Here is a 15,803-nt window from a genome sequence, read left to right as displayed (position 1 = left end):
TTGTTTATGATTTTGTCAAACGCGTGAGTGATCAATGAATGGGTTCATGTTGATGCTGATTTCAGTGGAGCGTGAAGTGGTGTTTTAACTTTTCAGAGAAGTGTCATCTCCTGTGAGCCTCACTCCGGTCCAGTCGGTGGCGCTGATGCACCAGCCGAGGAAGAAGGATGACAACATCCGCTGGGAGGTTTGAGCTCTGAAGTGACCATGTGCGTGATCGTATTGGGCATGCAGCAGCAGCAGCAATGCAGCAGCAGATGAGAAAGTGATGAGAAAAACAACCTGCTGCGTTACTTTTCTTAATAGCGAAAGAGAGACTGTGAGATTTGGACAGGACAGGACTCGTCAGAAACGGGCTGAAGAAGTAGCGAGCTGATCTCTTTATGAACTAGCAAGAGAAGAGGTTGGTTTCCTCCATGGCTCTGTACACTAAAGCTGCAGACATCCTGGAAAAAGCCGAAAAGAAGCATGGTGCTCTGAAAACTCTGGTTTACGACAGTCAGTTTGGAAACATCAAGCAGCTGTTCGCTTTGGTTTGTGAGACCCAGAAGTTTTCCCCCGTCCTGCAGGAGCTCATCCAGACCACCAAGCTGCTCAAACACACCAAGCTGAAGATCCACCTGGCCAAGGTGTTGGTGTACGACCTGGTCCTGGGCCGGGGCCTGAAGTGCGGTGGGTCCTGGAAGACCACGATGATGAAACATCGTCCCAGACTGCAGGCGGAGCTGGCGCGGATGAAGATCAAGCAGAAGGTCAGCAGAAATGAAGACCTGCTTCCGGCCGCGGTCCGACAGTCCGGGGGAGACCACCTACCCAGGTATGTGCGTGTGAACACACTGAAGACCACCGTGCAGGATGTTGTAGATTACCTTAAAAGGGACGGCTTCTGCTACCAGGGACAGGCCTTCAAGCTGGAGGACTTGACTCTAAAGCAGAAGGACTTCGTGAGGGACCTGCACCTTCCACAGCTGCTGGTCTTTCCCCCTAAAACCGACTTCCACGACCACTTCCTGTACAAGGCAGGTCATATCATTCTGCAGGACAAAGCCAGCTGTCTCCCTGCTCATCTCCTCAACCCCACACCTGGCAGCCACGTCATCGATGCCTGTGCTGCTCCTGGCAACAAAACCAGTCACCTGGCAGCCATCATGAAGAACAAGGGCAAGCTGTTTGCATTTGATCTGGATGCCAAACGCCTGGCCACCATGTCTACTCTCCTGCTCCGAGCCGGAGTGACCTGTCAGCAGCTGGCCAACCAGGACTTTCTGAAGGTGGACCCTGACGACCTGCAGTATAAAGATGTTGAATATGTACTGCTGGATCCCTCATGCAGTGGATCAGGTACTGCAACCAGTTTGCTGTGTGCATGATCCAGGTTTCAGCATGTGCCTGTAGGTACACATGTGCTTTTAAATTGCCAGGCCTATGCAGCGTGTGGTTGTGAATTTAGAATCACGATTCATACAGTTATTTGTGCTCACAGCCCATCTTGGACACACAGGCAGTTAGGATTAATAACCTGCATCATATCTGCTCAGGTGCATTGACATCAGTGGTAGTGTCTTCCCAGGCTGTTTGCTAGTCAGATGCTATAACAGTAACTCCTTTACACGTTGTTCTAAACTATTACACATGGATGCAAACAGCGCGCCGAAAAGCGAAACTCGCTTTTTTCATGACCAATTAGGTGACTTGTGTGAATCGTTCAGATCCGAAGAGTTTTTGTTTTTGAGAGGGGGGGGGGGGGGGGGGAGCGTCTCAGCTCGGGTCAGTAAAATGTTTTTCTAACAGGCTGACAGTGACAATCACGTGAAACTGAGGCGAACTCATCCATGGCTGTCTCTGATTACACTGATAACAGCCTACCTCCAATGTAGACGCGCGACGTGCACGCTCATTAAAGCGGCGCGTATCCGCGTGCAGTCGGTGCGACGGTATGGCGAGTGGATTGTGCCACGGTTACCCAGCCAAAGGAGACTGTCGTGTGGAATTGACGTCTGAACTACGTCGCCTCACCTATGTGTTGATAAGTACGTCGCCTAACCTACGTGTTGATAAGTACGTCGCCTCACCTACGCCGCCGCCCCCACCCCTCCTCCCCTCCTCCCCAGCACACACACACACACACACACCTGCAGTTTGTAAAAAGTAGCTACTACTGCCTAAGCTGCACAAAGCACCGTCAGTGCATATAAAACACAGCTTAGGCCTAAGAAAAACAAAAAGTGAATCCAATATTGAAAGACTGGAATTCACTCAATTGGGGAAAGTGACGGTGAGGGGATCGACGTAGCCTACTTTTTTTTCTTCCAACTTTATTGAACAACAGACAATTCAGACATTCCAGCTCACGTGTCAGTGCAATAGCTAGATTTACACATGACAGCATAAGAGTTAACTAAAGAGAGAACAATAGAATTAACAATAATAATAAAAAAAAAACATTTCTTGGTGACAGAGCTTGTAATCAATAATGTTCTTGTTATGATGTTTAAGTTCTATGATTTCCGACTGACTGGGCAGGTTGGATGAGAAACTGAGGGGCCGGGGTGAGTGTGAGGAAGACACAGTCCTGTGTGTGGGGGGGTAAGTGAGGGGGAGCAGAGAAAGAAGTGAGCTGTCAGATAAGTTTGTGTTCCCATGAGAATTGTAATTATAATAAGTGTGCGATTTGTGGGGAAAAAAAACAGAGGGGGGACTCGTTGGGGCATCTCCAGGTTGTGGACCTGTAGTTTATATCTACAGTCACATCACAGTATGTAGCCTATAGACAGGCATCTATATGGGACGTTTTTAGCTATTTACTTTAAAACAAATGAGCTCAGCAAAGATGGGAAATAATATCTAATCATAATTAATTCGAGAATGGACGAGAATTAATGCACGTGAGTCTGGCCGCAATAGCGGATCAGATAGGACCAGGTCAGGTCTTTAAGAACTGTAGCAGGAATTAAGCACTTGAGAGGTTTTGTTCATTCACTAGAACTTGTAGAAAACAGACCCGGCTTCTAGCAGAGACCGGCTTTTATTTGCTCAAACCTGGAGACAGACCTGACCCAGTGCAACCGGCATCTCAGGCTCGCCTTTTTTTTTTCTTCTTTTTGAGAATTTACAGTAAGCTACGGTGGTCTGGGAGACGCTGTGCGCTACTGTAGGGGGATGAAAAGGCTCGTGGTTCAAATGATGTAGACTTGATCTAAAGAAGCTCTGTCTGACCAGAGGGGGGGGGCAACGAAAAAAGAGGGGGGGGGGGGTTACAATAGCCTATCCTCCAGTCTTTTAGCAGAGCTTCATTAAAAAAAAGGAAAAAAAAGAAAGAAGCGCTGGTCACGGTGGAGCTGAGAAGAGCGAGTTGCACTGCTGCAGATGATCAGCTGACATGTGGTCAAGACACAGACTTGTCCAGGACTTCAAACTCAGAGCTTTCTGTCTTCAGACTGTCCTGACCTGTCCCTGGACATCACACAGGGACCAATCACTTTATGCTGTGATTTAAGTAGGCTATTAAATACAGTAATCATCGTAATAGTGTAGGCTACTGGCCTAAATATGCTCAAATATGCTTAATTTCGATTAATTAGCCTAATTACAAAGCCTCTAATTAATTAGATTAAATCGAGTCCAGGCCCTATAATATTGTTATAATTATAATTCCTACTGAAGACGGCGTAGTAGCGACGACGTGTGTTTCACACGTCAATGGTGGCGACGTGAGTTTCACACGTCGTTTCACACGTCTGTGGTGACGACGTACTTAGTTCAGACGTCCAGAGCAGGCGTAAATTTGTTGGTAATTCTAACATACGCCGTCGTCACGTCGCCGCCGTCACACGTTCCTTCAGTGCACTCGCCGTGACGTCGCCGCCGGTCTCTCATCTGCTCTCCCATCCACTCCCATTCAAAAATCCACACGTTCTGACGGCGACGGGAGGGGAGGTTGCTCCTTCTCCTTCTCCTGGTAATCCTTGATTTGGCACAATACACTCGCCATACGACGGCGACGCCGTTTCCCCCCCCCGGTGCATGTCCGTGGAGCTGTGCGCCGCGGACATGCACGGTTCCCTACGTTGCTGTGTCAGGCAGGTGTTCCCCACGGAGCTCTGCCCCGTTTCAGAGGTGAAGGAAGCCCTGAGTGGAAAGACGTCGCCTCCGCGATGTAGAATGTGTTCAGTTCAAAAAGTGAAACTAACACATTATATAGGCCTATATGTCCATTACACACTGAATGAAACATCCCATGTCTTTATTTATTCAGTTTATTTAAATAGTAATAATTATGACTAACATTCAGTGAAGACCTAAAAATCAGTAGGCTCTATCCAAAATGGAAATATTGCAAAGGTTTTTTTTTTTTTTTTTTAAGCATTTTTAATATAGAAATGTTGACCTTCTGAAAACTATGTCTATCTATATGCACTCAATACTTGGTTGGGGTTGAACTACTGGAAATTGCCATAATATTGTAATGTACTTATTTGTTAATGGTGAGCACCCCCCCCCCCGGGAAATTCCTCTCTTTTTTGGTCCTGACCCGTTTGCATCCCTGATTACAGCTATTGTAGAAAATTGTTAAAGTCTGACCTAACCACTTTGTCAGGCTTTTGATCAAACCAAAATAAACAATATTATAATACTAATTATCAACAGTAACATGTTATTGGTCAAACCAGGTCTAAAGCCAAATAATCAGATAAGCAGACACCGGACTGTGATACCAAATACCTGTTTAAATGTCTGTTTGTGCAGTATACAGCATTACTGTATTTGTTTGGCAGATTTAAGATTGCACCAGAATTCATAAGATACAATTTGTCTATCTGTGGTTCCAGGTATGGTGTGCCTCTGGGACAATAGCTCTGATGACCAACAGAAAGATTTGGGTCGCCTGACTTCCTTGGCCTCTTTCCAGTTGCGGTGTTTGAACCATGCCCTCAGGTTCCCCCGCCTGAAGCAGCTGGTCTACTCCACCTGCTCCATCCACAGCCTGGAAAACGAGGACGTTATAAAGACCTGCCTGCAGCAGAACCCTGGCTTCAGGTAACAGCAGTGCACTGGCACTCAACATTTAAATATTATGGGCTTATCCCTGCAAATATTTATGAGTTTTTTTGGCTTGGTAAATTATTCAGGTTCAGTTTAGTCCTACTTCAGTGACAGCCATAGGGTTAAATGTACAGATGCAGGATTCTTAACTTCTGGGTCATGGCTCTGCATATTAGTAGTACGATTTGAAAATGCTCTTGTATTCTTATTTTTTATGTATCAGAATGATGCTCTCACCTGACCTTGGCCTTACTGTACTTTTCTGATACAATGCCAGTCAGAGTCACTCACTGCCAGTATTAATTTCCTCTGTACAGACTTACTAAGTCAAGAGTTGGAAGTGTAAATCATTTTTTATTTGTTCATTTTCACTGAGGAGTTGCAAATACATGCAATATGGAATCATCCATCACTCCTTAAAGAGGACATGAAACAGCCAGCCAAATTAACAGAATTCATTAAATGGATTTCCAGTGTGCTTAAAAATTGTCAAACTAACACATGAAACGTAAACATTTAGGAGAAAATTAAGGTTAGTTTCACTTTTTTTTAACCCATATTATTCCCGTTTACGTCTTGTTGGGCGGCTGTGGCTCAGGAGGTAGAGCGGGTCGTCCACTAACCGGAAGGTCGGTGGTTCGACATGTCGACAGTAGAGGAGCCTGGAATCGAATTAAAATGTCAGTCGTGATGTGGATTAGGTGGTTTGTTGTGTTGTAACTACATTAGCTTGTAGAAATCACCAAGCAATAGTAATACTTTGTCTAACATTTGTAAATAAACATTGGTAGCTTTGCAATAGGATTATGTACTGTAGTGTAGTCACAAAGTTAGACACTGACGCTGATGTATTTCAGTATTTCAGGGTTAAATAATGTGCTAATTAAACATGTTTCATTGTGCTCCTAAAATAAACTAGCAAATGTTTGTGTAGAGCCCTGTCTAAGCAATGTTCAGCTTGTTATACCGAGGGAAATTTAGGTTCTCAGTAAAATTGCTGCTCATCAATTGACGAAAAAACTAATGAAAAATGTGAAACTAAACTTATTTAATTAATTTTAATTTTCTCCTTACTGGTTACGTTTCATGCGTTAGTTTGACAATTTTTAAGTACACTGGGAATCAGTTTAGTGAACTGTATTCATTTGGCTGACTGTTTCATGTCCTCTTTAAAGTGCAGGTATTCGAGCTGTTGGATTTAAAATATCAGTGAAACTAGAATTAATACCCATATTATTATGAATTTTCTCCTCCAGACTGGTTCCTCTACTGGCTCAGTGGCCTGAACGAGGCCTGGAACCACTCACCCAGTGCCTGCGTGCCAGCACCACAAAGACCCGCACACACGGCTTCTTTGTGGCTGTGCTGGAGAAATACAGTGAGGTGGGAAATATGAACCAGAGACACAGTGTCCAGCCAAGGTAAATAGTGGGTTGTCATTGAAGGTTATTGGTACTAATTTAAATAATCTTATAAATAATACATATTTTTTACGGAAGCCCTAAAGGGTCATACATACATACATTTTATTCCATCCGTTTTCCCGTGATAACAAGATATTTTTCCCCCATTTTCCCGTGATAATGAGATAATTAATTCGAGATCTCGAGAAAACAAGCTTTATGAGAGGTGCAATCTAACTAAGCCTGATGTCGTCATTAAAGCAGATGGAGTTAGCAGTCCCCGCCCTCGTCCCTACGTCACCACATTCACGCGCATCCCTTGGCTGCACACACAGAGAGGACCGGCCCTTTATGCCGTTCTCTCTCTCCTCATTGGATAAAGGTTGTAGGATACAAGGAAAGTTTTCTCCTCGGCTTACAGCAGAGCAGAGTGACTGACAGACCAAACACTCTATGTAAGTGATTGCTGTCGGAAGATACAACTATTTAAGACTTATATTAACACAAACATTCCGCTTACTTCTGCTTTAACTACATAGTTGACCAGCTACGGAGGAAAATTATCTCGTTAACACGAGAAAATGGAGGAATTATCTCGTTATCACGGGAAAACGGATGGAATAAAATGTATGTATGTATGACCCTTCAGGGCTTCTGTAATTTTTCAAGTCCTCATGGCACATAATTTTTGTTAAGTTTTAGCATCTAATGCTTACTTGCCATCATCCTAAGATTGGTCTGTGTTGCTTTTCTTCTGTCATAAAACAGTCTATACATAACACACTTAATACAAATATTCCCCCCAGAAAACTCACAAATTTAATCCAACATAACAAAGTTTGTCTCCTCTGGCCTTAGACCCTCACATCAACTGAGGAAAAACTCCCAAGAAAACACTTGAAGTTGAAGTTGAAAGTCTTTATTGTCCACTGCCGTGGAAATTCATCTTTGGCCTCATACAAGATAAAAGAGACATAGTAGTCACAGATATTCACAATAAAATACACAAGACACACAAGAGCTTCACGCACCTTTCCCGTCTGTTAAAAAGCATAAAAAAGATCCAGGTAAGTAAATAAATAAAAATAAAATGAGTAATGAGTAAAATAAATAAACAGCTCTCAGTATCAAAGTCACCTGATCCTGGTTGATTCACTAATTTGGTTTAGCAAGACAATTGATGAAGTTACAAAGGATTTCTTGAAAATATTTCTTGTCGATGCAGGGACCCTGAATGTCCTTCCTGATGGGAGTCTTTCAAGATGTGAAGGATCCTGAGCTATCTGTGAGGCTTTCCTCCTAGTCTGGGTCGTATAAATTTCCCCTAGCTGCCTCTGGGGGTTCAGTATAATTTCGCTAGCTGTGTTTATAATTTTTTGCTTTTGGCCCCCAGATTCCCATTCCTACATGTAATGTTGTATGAGATTACGCTTTCCAGCAGACTGGTGTAGACCGTCCTCAGCACTCTCCTACTGACCTCAAAGCTGTTAAGTCTCCTTAAGAGAAACAGTCTCTGGGCTGCTTTCTTAAACATGTGGTCAGTGTGTTCAATAAAATTCAAATTTGTGTCTAGGATGATACCAAGATATTTAAAACTACTGACTATCTCAACATCTTGGCCTCCAATTTTAACCGACTGACATGTAGGTTGTCCAGCCCTGGCCCTCAACAAGTTCTTTGGTCTTAGTAGAATTTAGGAGGAGGGCGCTCTCCTCACACCAGGCCACAAGGCGGTGTATATGATCCCCATTTCCATTGACCATTAGACCCACCTATCATTCAAACACATACACACAGGGCAAGTGTGGGTTCAGTGTCTTGCCCAAGGACACGTAGAAATGCAGACTGGGGGAGCCCGGAATCGAACCACCGACCTTCCGGTTAGTGGACGACCCGCTCTACCTCCTAAGTCCCTCCGAGTCCCTTTTTGTTACACAGACAATTAATCCCACACATCTCCCAAATCATTCTGCCATACATTTACGTACATTTACTATTATGTTGTTCCATAGACATGATTATTTGCATGAATGCGTACAGTTTATTTCTCTAACTTAAAGGGATAGTTCAACATTTTGGCAAATTGGCCCTTTGCCATAATCGCTATAGTCATAGCAGTAGGTTCGTTACCTTTAATTGTCAGTGCAAGCGAAGCAGCAGGCTGCTCAGGGCTACGCTACAGAGGCTAAAGGAATTTCTTGGTTTCCCTCATCAAACTCATCAAATACAAAATCCCAAAACTCCAAAACGCTTTTGTGGACAAGTTGTGAGTTGCACATTCACCACGCTATGAGATAATATGTGCAGCTCACAACTTGTCCACCAGAGCGTTGTGGAGTTGTTGGGTTGTGTATTTGATGAGTTTGATGAGGGAAACCAAGAAATTCCCTTAGCCTCCGTAGCGTAGCTCTGAGCAGCCTGCTGCTTCGCTCCACCGTTCTAAAAATAGCTTACACAGACAATTAAAGGTAACGAACCTACTGCTATGACTATAGCGATTATGGCAATGGGCCAATTTGCCAAAATGTTGAACTATCCCTTTAATGGTATGCATGTATGAGACTATACAAGCGCATGCAAGTATGAATTACCCCTGATGTTAACTTGCAGCTGACCACTTGAGCGAACCACACGTGATTAGATCACCTGAGATGAACTTTAATGTTGTTACTAGGTAAATACAGAAAATCTGTTATATCAAGCTGCAATGAGACTTTTGCTGTTTCCTTTGTCACAGTGAACCTGAGGAAACGGCACAGAATTTACCTGCGTTTGAGAAGAGACCTGAAGCCTCAGAGACAGAGAATAAACACACACCTGTTGCAGTGACCAGCAATAAACCAGGGAAGAAGAAGAAGAAGAAGAAGAAGAGGGTGCAGGAACAGTCCGTGTGTACCAAAAATTAAAAAAAATGGCTTAGTGTGTTTACAAAGATTGCATGTGCTGTGTAACTAAAACATTCATTAAGATGTTTTTTGTTTTTTTTACTTCATCAAATCTGTACCGCATTATTGCTCAATACTCTTTGAATCTCTTGGTGTCTTTCCTTTATATTTGTTTTTCAGGATGCTGTTCAGCTGTTTGTTTCAAATCCAGCTCAAACAATGCAATGATCTTTGTTGGTTTTAGAGATGGTTCATCTTTAAAGTCCTTATGTTTATGAATGTTTATGGTTGAGTTGTTTGACTGTTGCATTCTTAATAGATTTCATTTGAACATGTCTGAAGTTTATCTTTCCCTTTTCTTAATCACTGTGTTAGGTAAAAGTTATAGAAATATTGTAAAAGATTATTCTGCAGTGAGGTTTTCGAACGTGGACAAACCTAAGCAGAAATTCACCAAGTATTTTTTGATAAAATTAGATTATTGTTTAGTAGATTACTTATTTAGATGTGTACTTTCTGAGTTTAACTTGCACTGTTGATTACAGCTGCTGAGAAATGTCTTGGGCATTAGTTCCTCAGGCTGTTTTACATGACAGTAGGGAACTATGAGCTCTCTAAAATATGATGATGCTTGACCATTCATGGCTTTGTAGGTGTGGAGGATTTTAAAATTAACCAGGAGCCAGTGCTAAGAAGCCAACAAGGGAGATCTGCAATCTCCTAGAGAGCCTGTCACTATTTCAGAGTTTTCTTGAACATTTCCCTGTTGGAAGTCCAAACTTACAATTCTTCTCCTCTGAAGAACTGGAAATGTCGCTTGTAGGTTGCTCTTTCAGATGGCTTTTGATGAAGTCAAGGTCTTTGGAATACAAAGGTGATCTTTGTAATACCTGGATAAAAAAAAAAGATAGGTAACACTTTCTATGAAGACCACATCTATAGTGCATTCATAGTAAATTATAATGCTCATCATAATCATAATGCATTACAACTACACTCATAAACACACATAAAGACCAATAGATCCATGACGAGAGCAGGGGCTGCTAACTCCATCTGCTGACAAGAAGTTAGCCAAAACGACCGGATCGCTTACTTCTGCTTTAAGTAAAGTGTAACACATTTTGCATGCATTTAAAAGAAGCTATGCTGCATCATAAGTCATTTTGTCAGATACCAAATATAGAGAATTACACTAAGATTAGGAATATAACTGTAAAGCTTGGTTTCAACCTGTAGGGGGCAATCCACATGCATATTTTGACCACAAAATGTATATTTTTAAGATTTACAGATTTGGACCTGAATCAATCACCAACACTACTAAATACAGACAATAGTTTACAGCTGAAAACATTGGTTTTGGGGTTTAGTTACTGTTTAAATCAGGGTTTGAACTTCTTTCTTAAGGTTGAAGACCCCAATGAAGATGGAGGTGGTGAAGGGGTGAAGGTGGGTTGCTGGATGACAGCAGAGAAAGAGAACGCGTTTAAATTTGGTAGAGACTAGACAGGCTGGAAGCATAATGAGCGTTATATGTTATTAATATGAAGTGCTTGCAGCTAGCTACAATTCAATGATTTTTCAATCATCTTTCCCGGTCAACTATAAATCAATGCTTTTTCAACAACATGTAGTTTCCCGGTCAACTGTAGATCAATGACTTTTCAACATGCAGTTATCATCACCCGGTCAACCATAAATTGATGCTCGCTCAATCATAAGCAGAACTATAAATCAATGTTGTTTCAATGTAACTGTTATCAACATTATCTTTTGTCGGTTTCCATCGCTATTGTAATGTTGATTCAACATTGATTTTGCATTGATATTTCAATTTCAACCATTCCAGTGTTAATTTTGTCGGCTATTTTTCAATTTAGTTTTAGTCTTAGTCTTGTGTCAAATGCCCTTATAAGTTTTAGTCATATTTAGTCAGCTTGTATTCTTTTTTGTTTAGTCACATTTAGTCGACGAAAAGTCTTGGCATTTTAGTCTAGTTTTAGTCAAAGAAAATCCAAAGTATTTTAGTCTAGTTTAGTCAATAGTCTTTTTTTAGTCTTTGAAAGCAGATTGACAGTATGTTAATCACAACTAATCTACTCAAACCAATATTGACAGGCAGCTGTCAGATGAGCCAACTTTCCAGCTTGTGTGTGCGTTTATGTAGGCTATTTGTCAGTATCTAAACAGAGATACACACACACACACACACACACACACACACACACACACACACACACACAGCGCAGAAGCGACCGACCAGCGCGGAGAGGCGTCCACGCCAGGGACACATCAGCCGCAGAAGCGAGGCGCCGATAAGGGGAGCCCTTTGATGTTAACGATTGTGTCGTTCACGGCGCTGGTGTCAAGCTGACTGTCAAGCTGACTGTCAAGCCGGGCAGGAAGTCGCACAAAGAAACAGCGAGAGAAACCGGTTAATTTTCAAAATAAAACACGGCGATTGACAAATGTAATGATGTGAACGGGAGGGCTCCGGTTCGCACATGATCTCCGTTGCTCGGAGCTTCGCAGCGATTCCGCTGCCGGTTTACAGCGCCCGCACCCCCCTGCAATGGCCATGCGCCCCCCGCCCCCCATAACCAGTTTGTAGCCTACTCGCCGCACATAGCACAGACAGCACCGGTGTGCGTGTGTTCCTCACTCAGGTGCACACACACACACACACCCCTGGCAGCAGCGCAGGAGGAGAAAAACATGACATGCATCCAGTGATGTGGCACTTTTTGGATTGTAATTTAAAAGTCTGTGACGAAAAAAGAAAGAGACATTTTATTCAGTTTTTATTTGATTAAGTAGATTTCGTCTCGTCTTTTTTCGTCAACAAAAATGCGTGTAAATTTCGTCACAGTCAGTGTTTAAGGGCATTGATTTCGTCTCGTCTTCGTCTCGTTTTCGTCATGAAAAAAACCATCGTTGACGAATATTTTTCGTCTCGTCTCGTCTGACGAAATTAACACTGAACCATTCTGATGATTTAGATGGAAAATCAACATTGTTTCAATGCAGGCTTGCTATCTGGGGAGCTTCCCGAGGCACTCGTGGCTTAGCAGAGATATTTTAATGAATTAAAAAGGACCCAAGGCGGGGGCACTGGGTGGTCCTGTCAGATGAAGGCGAGACTAAGCTATCCTGGACATCTACCGCCTGTGCTCTGGGTCTTACAGGTGGGAAGACAGGGACTGAACACCTGTCATCACTCTCCTGGTGTTGCAGGGAAGAGGATGGACAGTTCTGAGATGTTCTAGTCCCCCCTCTGGAGGGATGAGCACAGGTGAAAGCTTGATTAACTGGCTGAGGAGAACAAGATGCACTATACACGCTAGATACTACACTACATGTCTCCTCACTATCTACATCAGGAAGATGGGAAGTCAGGTGGCTGTTACCTCGACACCTTAGTGGAGGTTGGGGAGCTGACTTAGTTCCCAAGGACTTAAGGTCAGGTGGGGAATGTTCCCATCTGCATGGAGAAGGAGTTAACCTTTCTCCAAGGGAGGAGGGTGAATCAGAGTAACCTGAGTCACTTTGTCTGAAAGACTGTGGAGAGTCAGACCGTTCTGACCTAAGTTTAAACAACTCCTCCTTCTGTGAACAGAGATCTAACTCTGCTGAGTGCAAATTTTCTAGGTAACGTAAAGCTTTCTGGTTTGCTGTCTTCACTTCTTGAAGTAGACTAGCATTTTGCACTCTTAGGGACTCTACCTCTTGTTCCAGAGTTGCTTTGGTCTGAGCTGAAAGACTGGCCTGTCTGTGGCAGATCAGAAGCATGCATCGTAACAACGGGCCCTTTGATGCTCTCTGAGCATCCCATTTGTCATTAAGTAGCAAGTCCAATTCTTTCCTACACTCACTGAGATTCAACTTGTTGATGACTTCAGAGTAGCCGGGGTTTAGGCTCTCAGCCAGGGCAAACATGAACTGCTCTACAGAGGGGTTCTCCATTGTTACTCTGGGAGGTGAGATTAAGCAAATATGAGAAACCTATAAAGCAAAGCAAATTGTTTGCAGTGGTGTTGCTTGGCAGACACCTTGTAGTGTAGCTTTGGCTCTGCGCTACTCAAGTGGTTTCTTACAGTAACTCAAGCTGGGAGTGACAGCAAGGTACAAAACTTCACAGGGCTGGCAGCACACTGTGGCTCTATCTTCAAGCTCTATTCTTAATCAGGTTGAAATGCATGGCAGTAACAACCGGTACAAGCTCTCTAGGTTACACAGGGCCGGCGGCACGCTGCGTCTTTAAGTCAAGGGTGAGGGGAGCACTTAGCTAAACAACCAATTTTGACAGAACAAAGTAGCATTGAATACGTGGTATTCAAATGCGGGACAGGAATTCTTAAGGTTCCTACAGAGAAGACTCAACTGGAAAGACTAGCAACAGTCGCAAATTCTTGATGCAGCACAATGGGCTTAATTCTCAAAAGAGTTTTAGCAAAACTCAGGAATAAATCAAAATTCAGCACAATTCACTTTCTGCATGCAAAGTCAGATGTCTACTCGTGTAGCAGACTCGGTCTGTTTTAGGCAACCTTTAGGTTAGTTCAGTTTTGGATTACACTTTCAGTAATGTCCGAAATTTTGCTCACAATTAATATTGTACAAATGTGAATAAATGCCAACAGTACACAGCCTCACACGGGGCACCATTTATGTAGGGGTTATCCCAACTATAAGAAAATGTATTTAAGATTTATTATGATGCCTCACAAAGGGGGGCACCATTTATGTTGTGGTTATACCAACTATAAGTAAAGTTATTATTAAGAGGGTTATTGGCTATCAAATTAGTAAAATATCAATACCAAAATATGAATAATTACTATAAAAAATACTAATGGGATTTAATATCATTAAATCCACCTCGGGGCACCAGACAGCCAATGTACCAAAGTCAGTCTCATAAGGGTGTGCTAACTATTAATATAGGACCTTGTTTAATGATTAAGTTAATAATTATTAACAAAATAACATTATCAATAGCTGCAAAGTTGAAGGATTTAGAAGTTCTACTGCGTAGAGGTTGGCATACTCACTATTGTACAACATTAACAGACAAGTAAAGTTTCAAGGAAGTTTATTGGACACATCTAGAAAATGGAATAACAAAACATGAAACTAAGACAAGCTACATACCCTATGTACACGTGTGTGTGTGTGTGTGTTGATGAGAGTGTATGGCTATGTGTCGGTGACCATGTGTCTGTGAGGTGTGAAGTGTGACCTCAGACAATGGAAAAGATGGAGGATGGTTGCTTTGTCCTGAGACAAAGGGAGTTACAACCAAATGGCCTCCAAGATGTGGGGGAGGTGAACAAAGGTGTGTCCTTTGTTCAATGCTCAAGTTGCATGTTAAACATAGGTTAACTAAATATGAGACTATAGCTGACAACAACAAAGCAACAACAACAAAGCTCAAGTATTTAAACTGATTTAAATCACTACATACAGTGGCATGGTTGAAGTACTCTATGCTTAGTCAAGGTGCAAGGTAAGCTAACTAGGCCCAGTTACGTTACCAAGTCACGTGAAGGTGAGAAGTCCCGGTGCTGGCGGGGATTCCTGCGGTTGCAGGGTTTTGCCGGTCCTGTTGTGGAAGTTAAGTCCAGTGATTGTGTCTTTGTCCAGTGAACTACAGCCGTCCTGGCTGTGTAGTTGAGTTCCGTTGAGGAGAGTCCTTCTCCTTGCAGAGTTGTTGGTTGTTCTGCTTGGCGTTGTGGCTCCGTTGACTCAACTAGCAGACCTTTGTGTCGTATTAGTTGGTTCTGTTCTTTAATCCGTTGGTAGGCACTCGCGTCGCTGCCAAGGGTTGCTCCAGTGTAGGCGCCTGCCTTGTGCAGACCTCACGGAGGTGGGAGAGTTGTAGCAGTAGCTCCAGGTGAGGAGCTTAGAGGAGCGGAAGCTCCTTCTGAAGAGTGGGCAAGAGAAGAGACGAAGAGAGAGAAAGGAGAAGGGAACTTCTCCTTTTATATGGCCTGTGACCTCACATGTCCTGGGGCCATACCTGACCAATGGGGGGTCAGTAGTGGAGGTTTCACACCTAGGTGCGAAGAGGTGAAGGATGCTGGGAGGCTGAGTTCAATGGTTTTCCTTTGTCTGGGAGACAAAGGAGCCATGCAGTCTTATCCTCCATTTTGACTGGGCTGAGTCCCAACAGTTGATAACCAGCTTCGTAGTGCCGTGTTAACTCAGACCGGGGCTTGAGGTTTTGTTAAGCTGGAACATGAACACAAAGCCTGGCTATGTTGAGCCTCCTTCGCAGTACAGGCCGGAGGAGTCGGTGTTGTTGTTGTTTTTTTTCCCCCTCTGCCTTTATTCTGAAGGGACAGCTGGAAAGAGACCGGTAAGCTACGCGGAGATAAAGTGAGGGGGGATTGACACGCAGTTCCATTATTATCTGAAGCTTTCAGGCAACATTATCACCCCTAAAAATATATATTGGTCAGAAATGATC

The 15,803-nt window shown here is 43.1% G+C and overlaps 1 protein-coding gene across 1 annotated transcript; it reads left to right on the top strand.

The window, feature by feature from the left end:
* Positions 1–243: 243 nt before the first annotated feature.
* nsun5 (NOP2/Sun RNA methyltransferase 5) lies at positions 244–9,783 on the top strand. Its single transcript, XM_083974851.1, has 4 exons — positions 244–1,341; positions 4,830–5,037; positions 6,300–6,464; positions 9,184–9,783. The coding sequence occupies exons 1-4, from the start codon at positions 417–419 to the stop codon at positions 9,350–9,352; spliced, it is 1,467 nt and encodes a 488-aa protein (XP_083830977.1). The 5' UTR covers positions 244–416; the 3' UTR covers positions 9,353–9,783.
* The last annotated feature ends 6,020 nt before the right edge of the window (positions 9,784–15,803 follow it).

The sequence above is a fragment of the Trachurus trachurus genome, assembly GCF_905171665.1.
Source record: "Trachurus trachurus genome assembly, chromosome: 7".
Classification (NCBI taxonomy): Eukaryota; Metazoa; Chordata; class Actinopteri; order Carangiformes; family Carangidae; genus Trachurus; species Trachurus trachurus.
The sequence above is the reverse complement of the archived record's forward strand: the minus strand, read 5'-3'. Positions and strand labels throughout refer to the sequence as shown.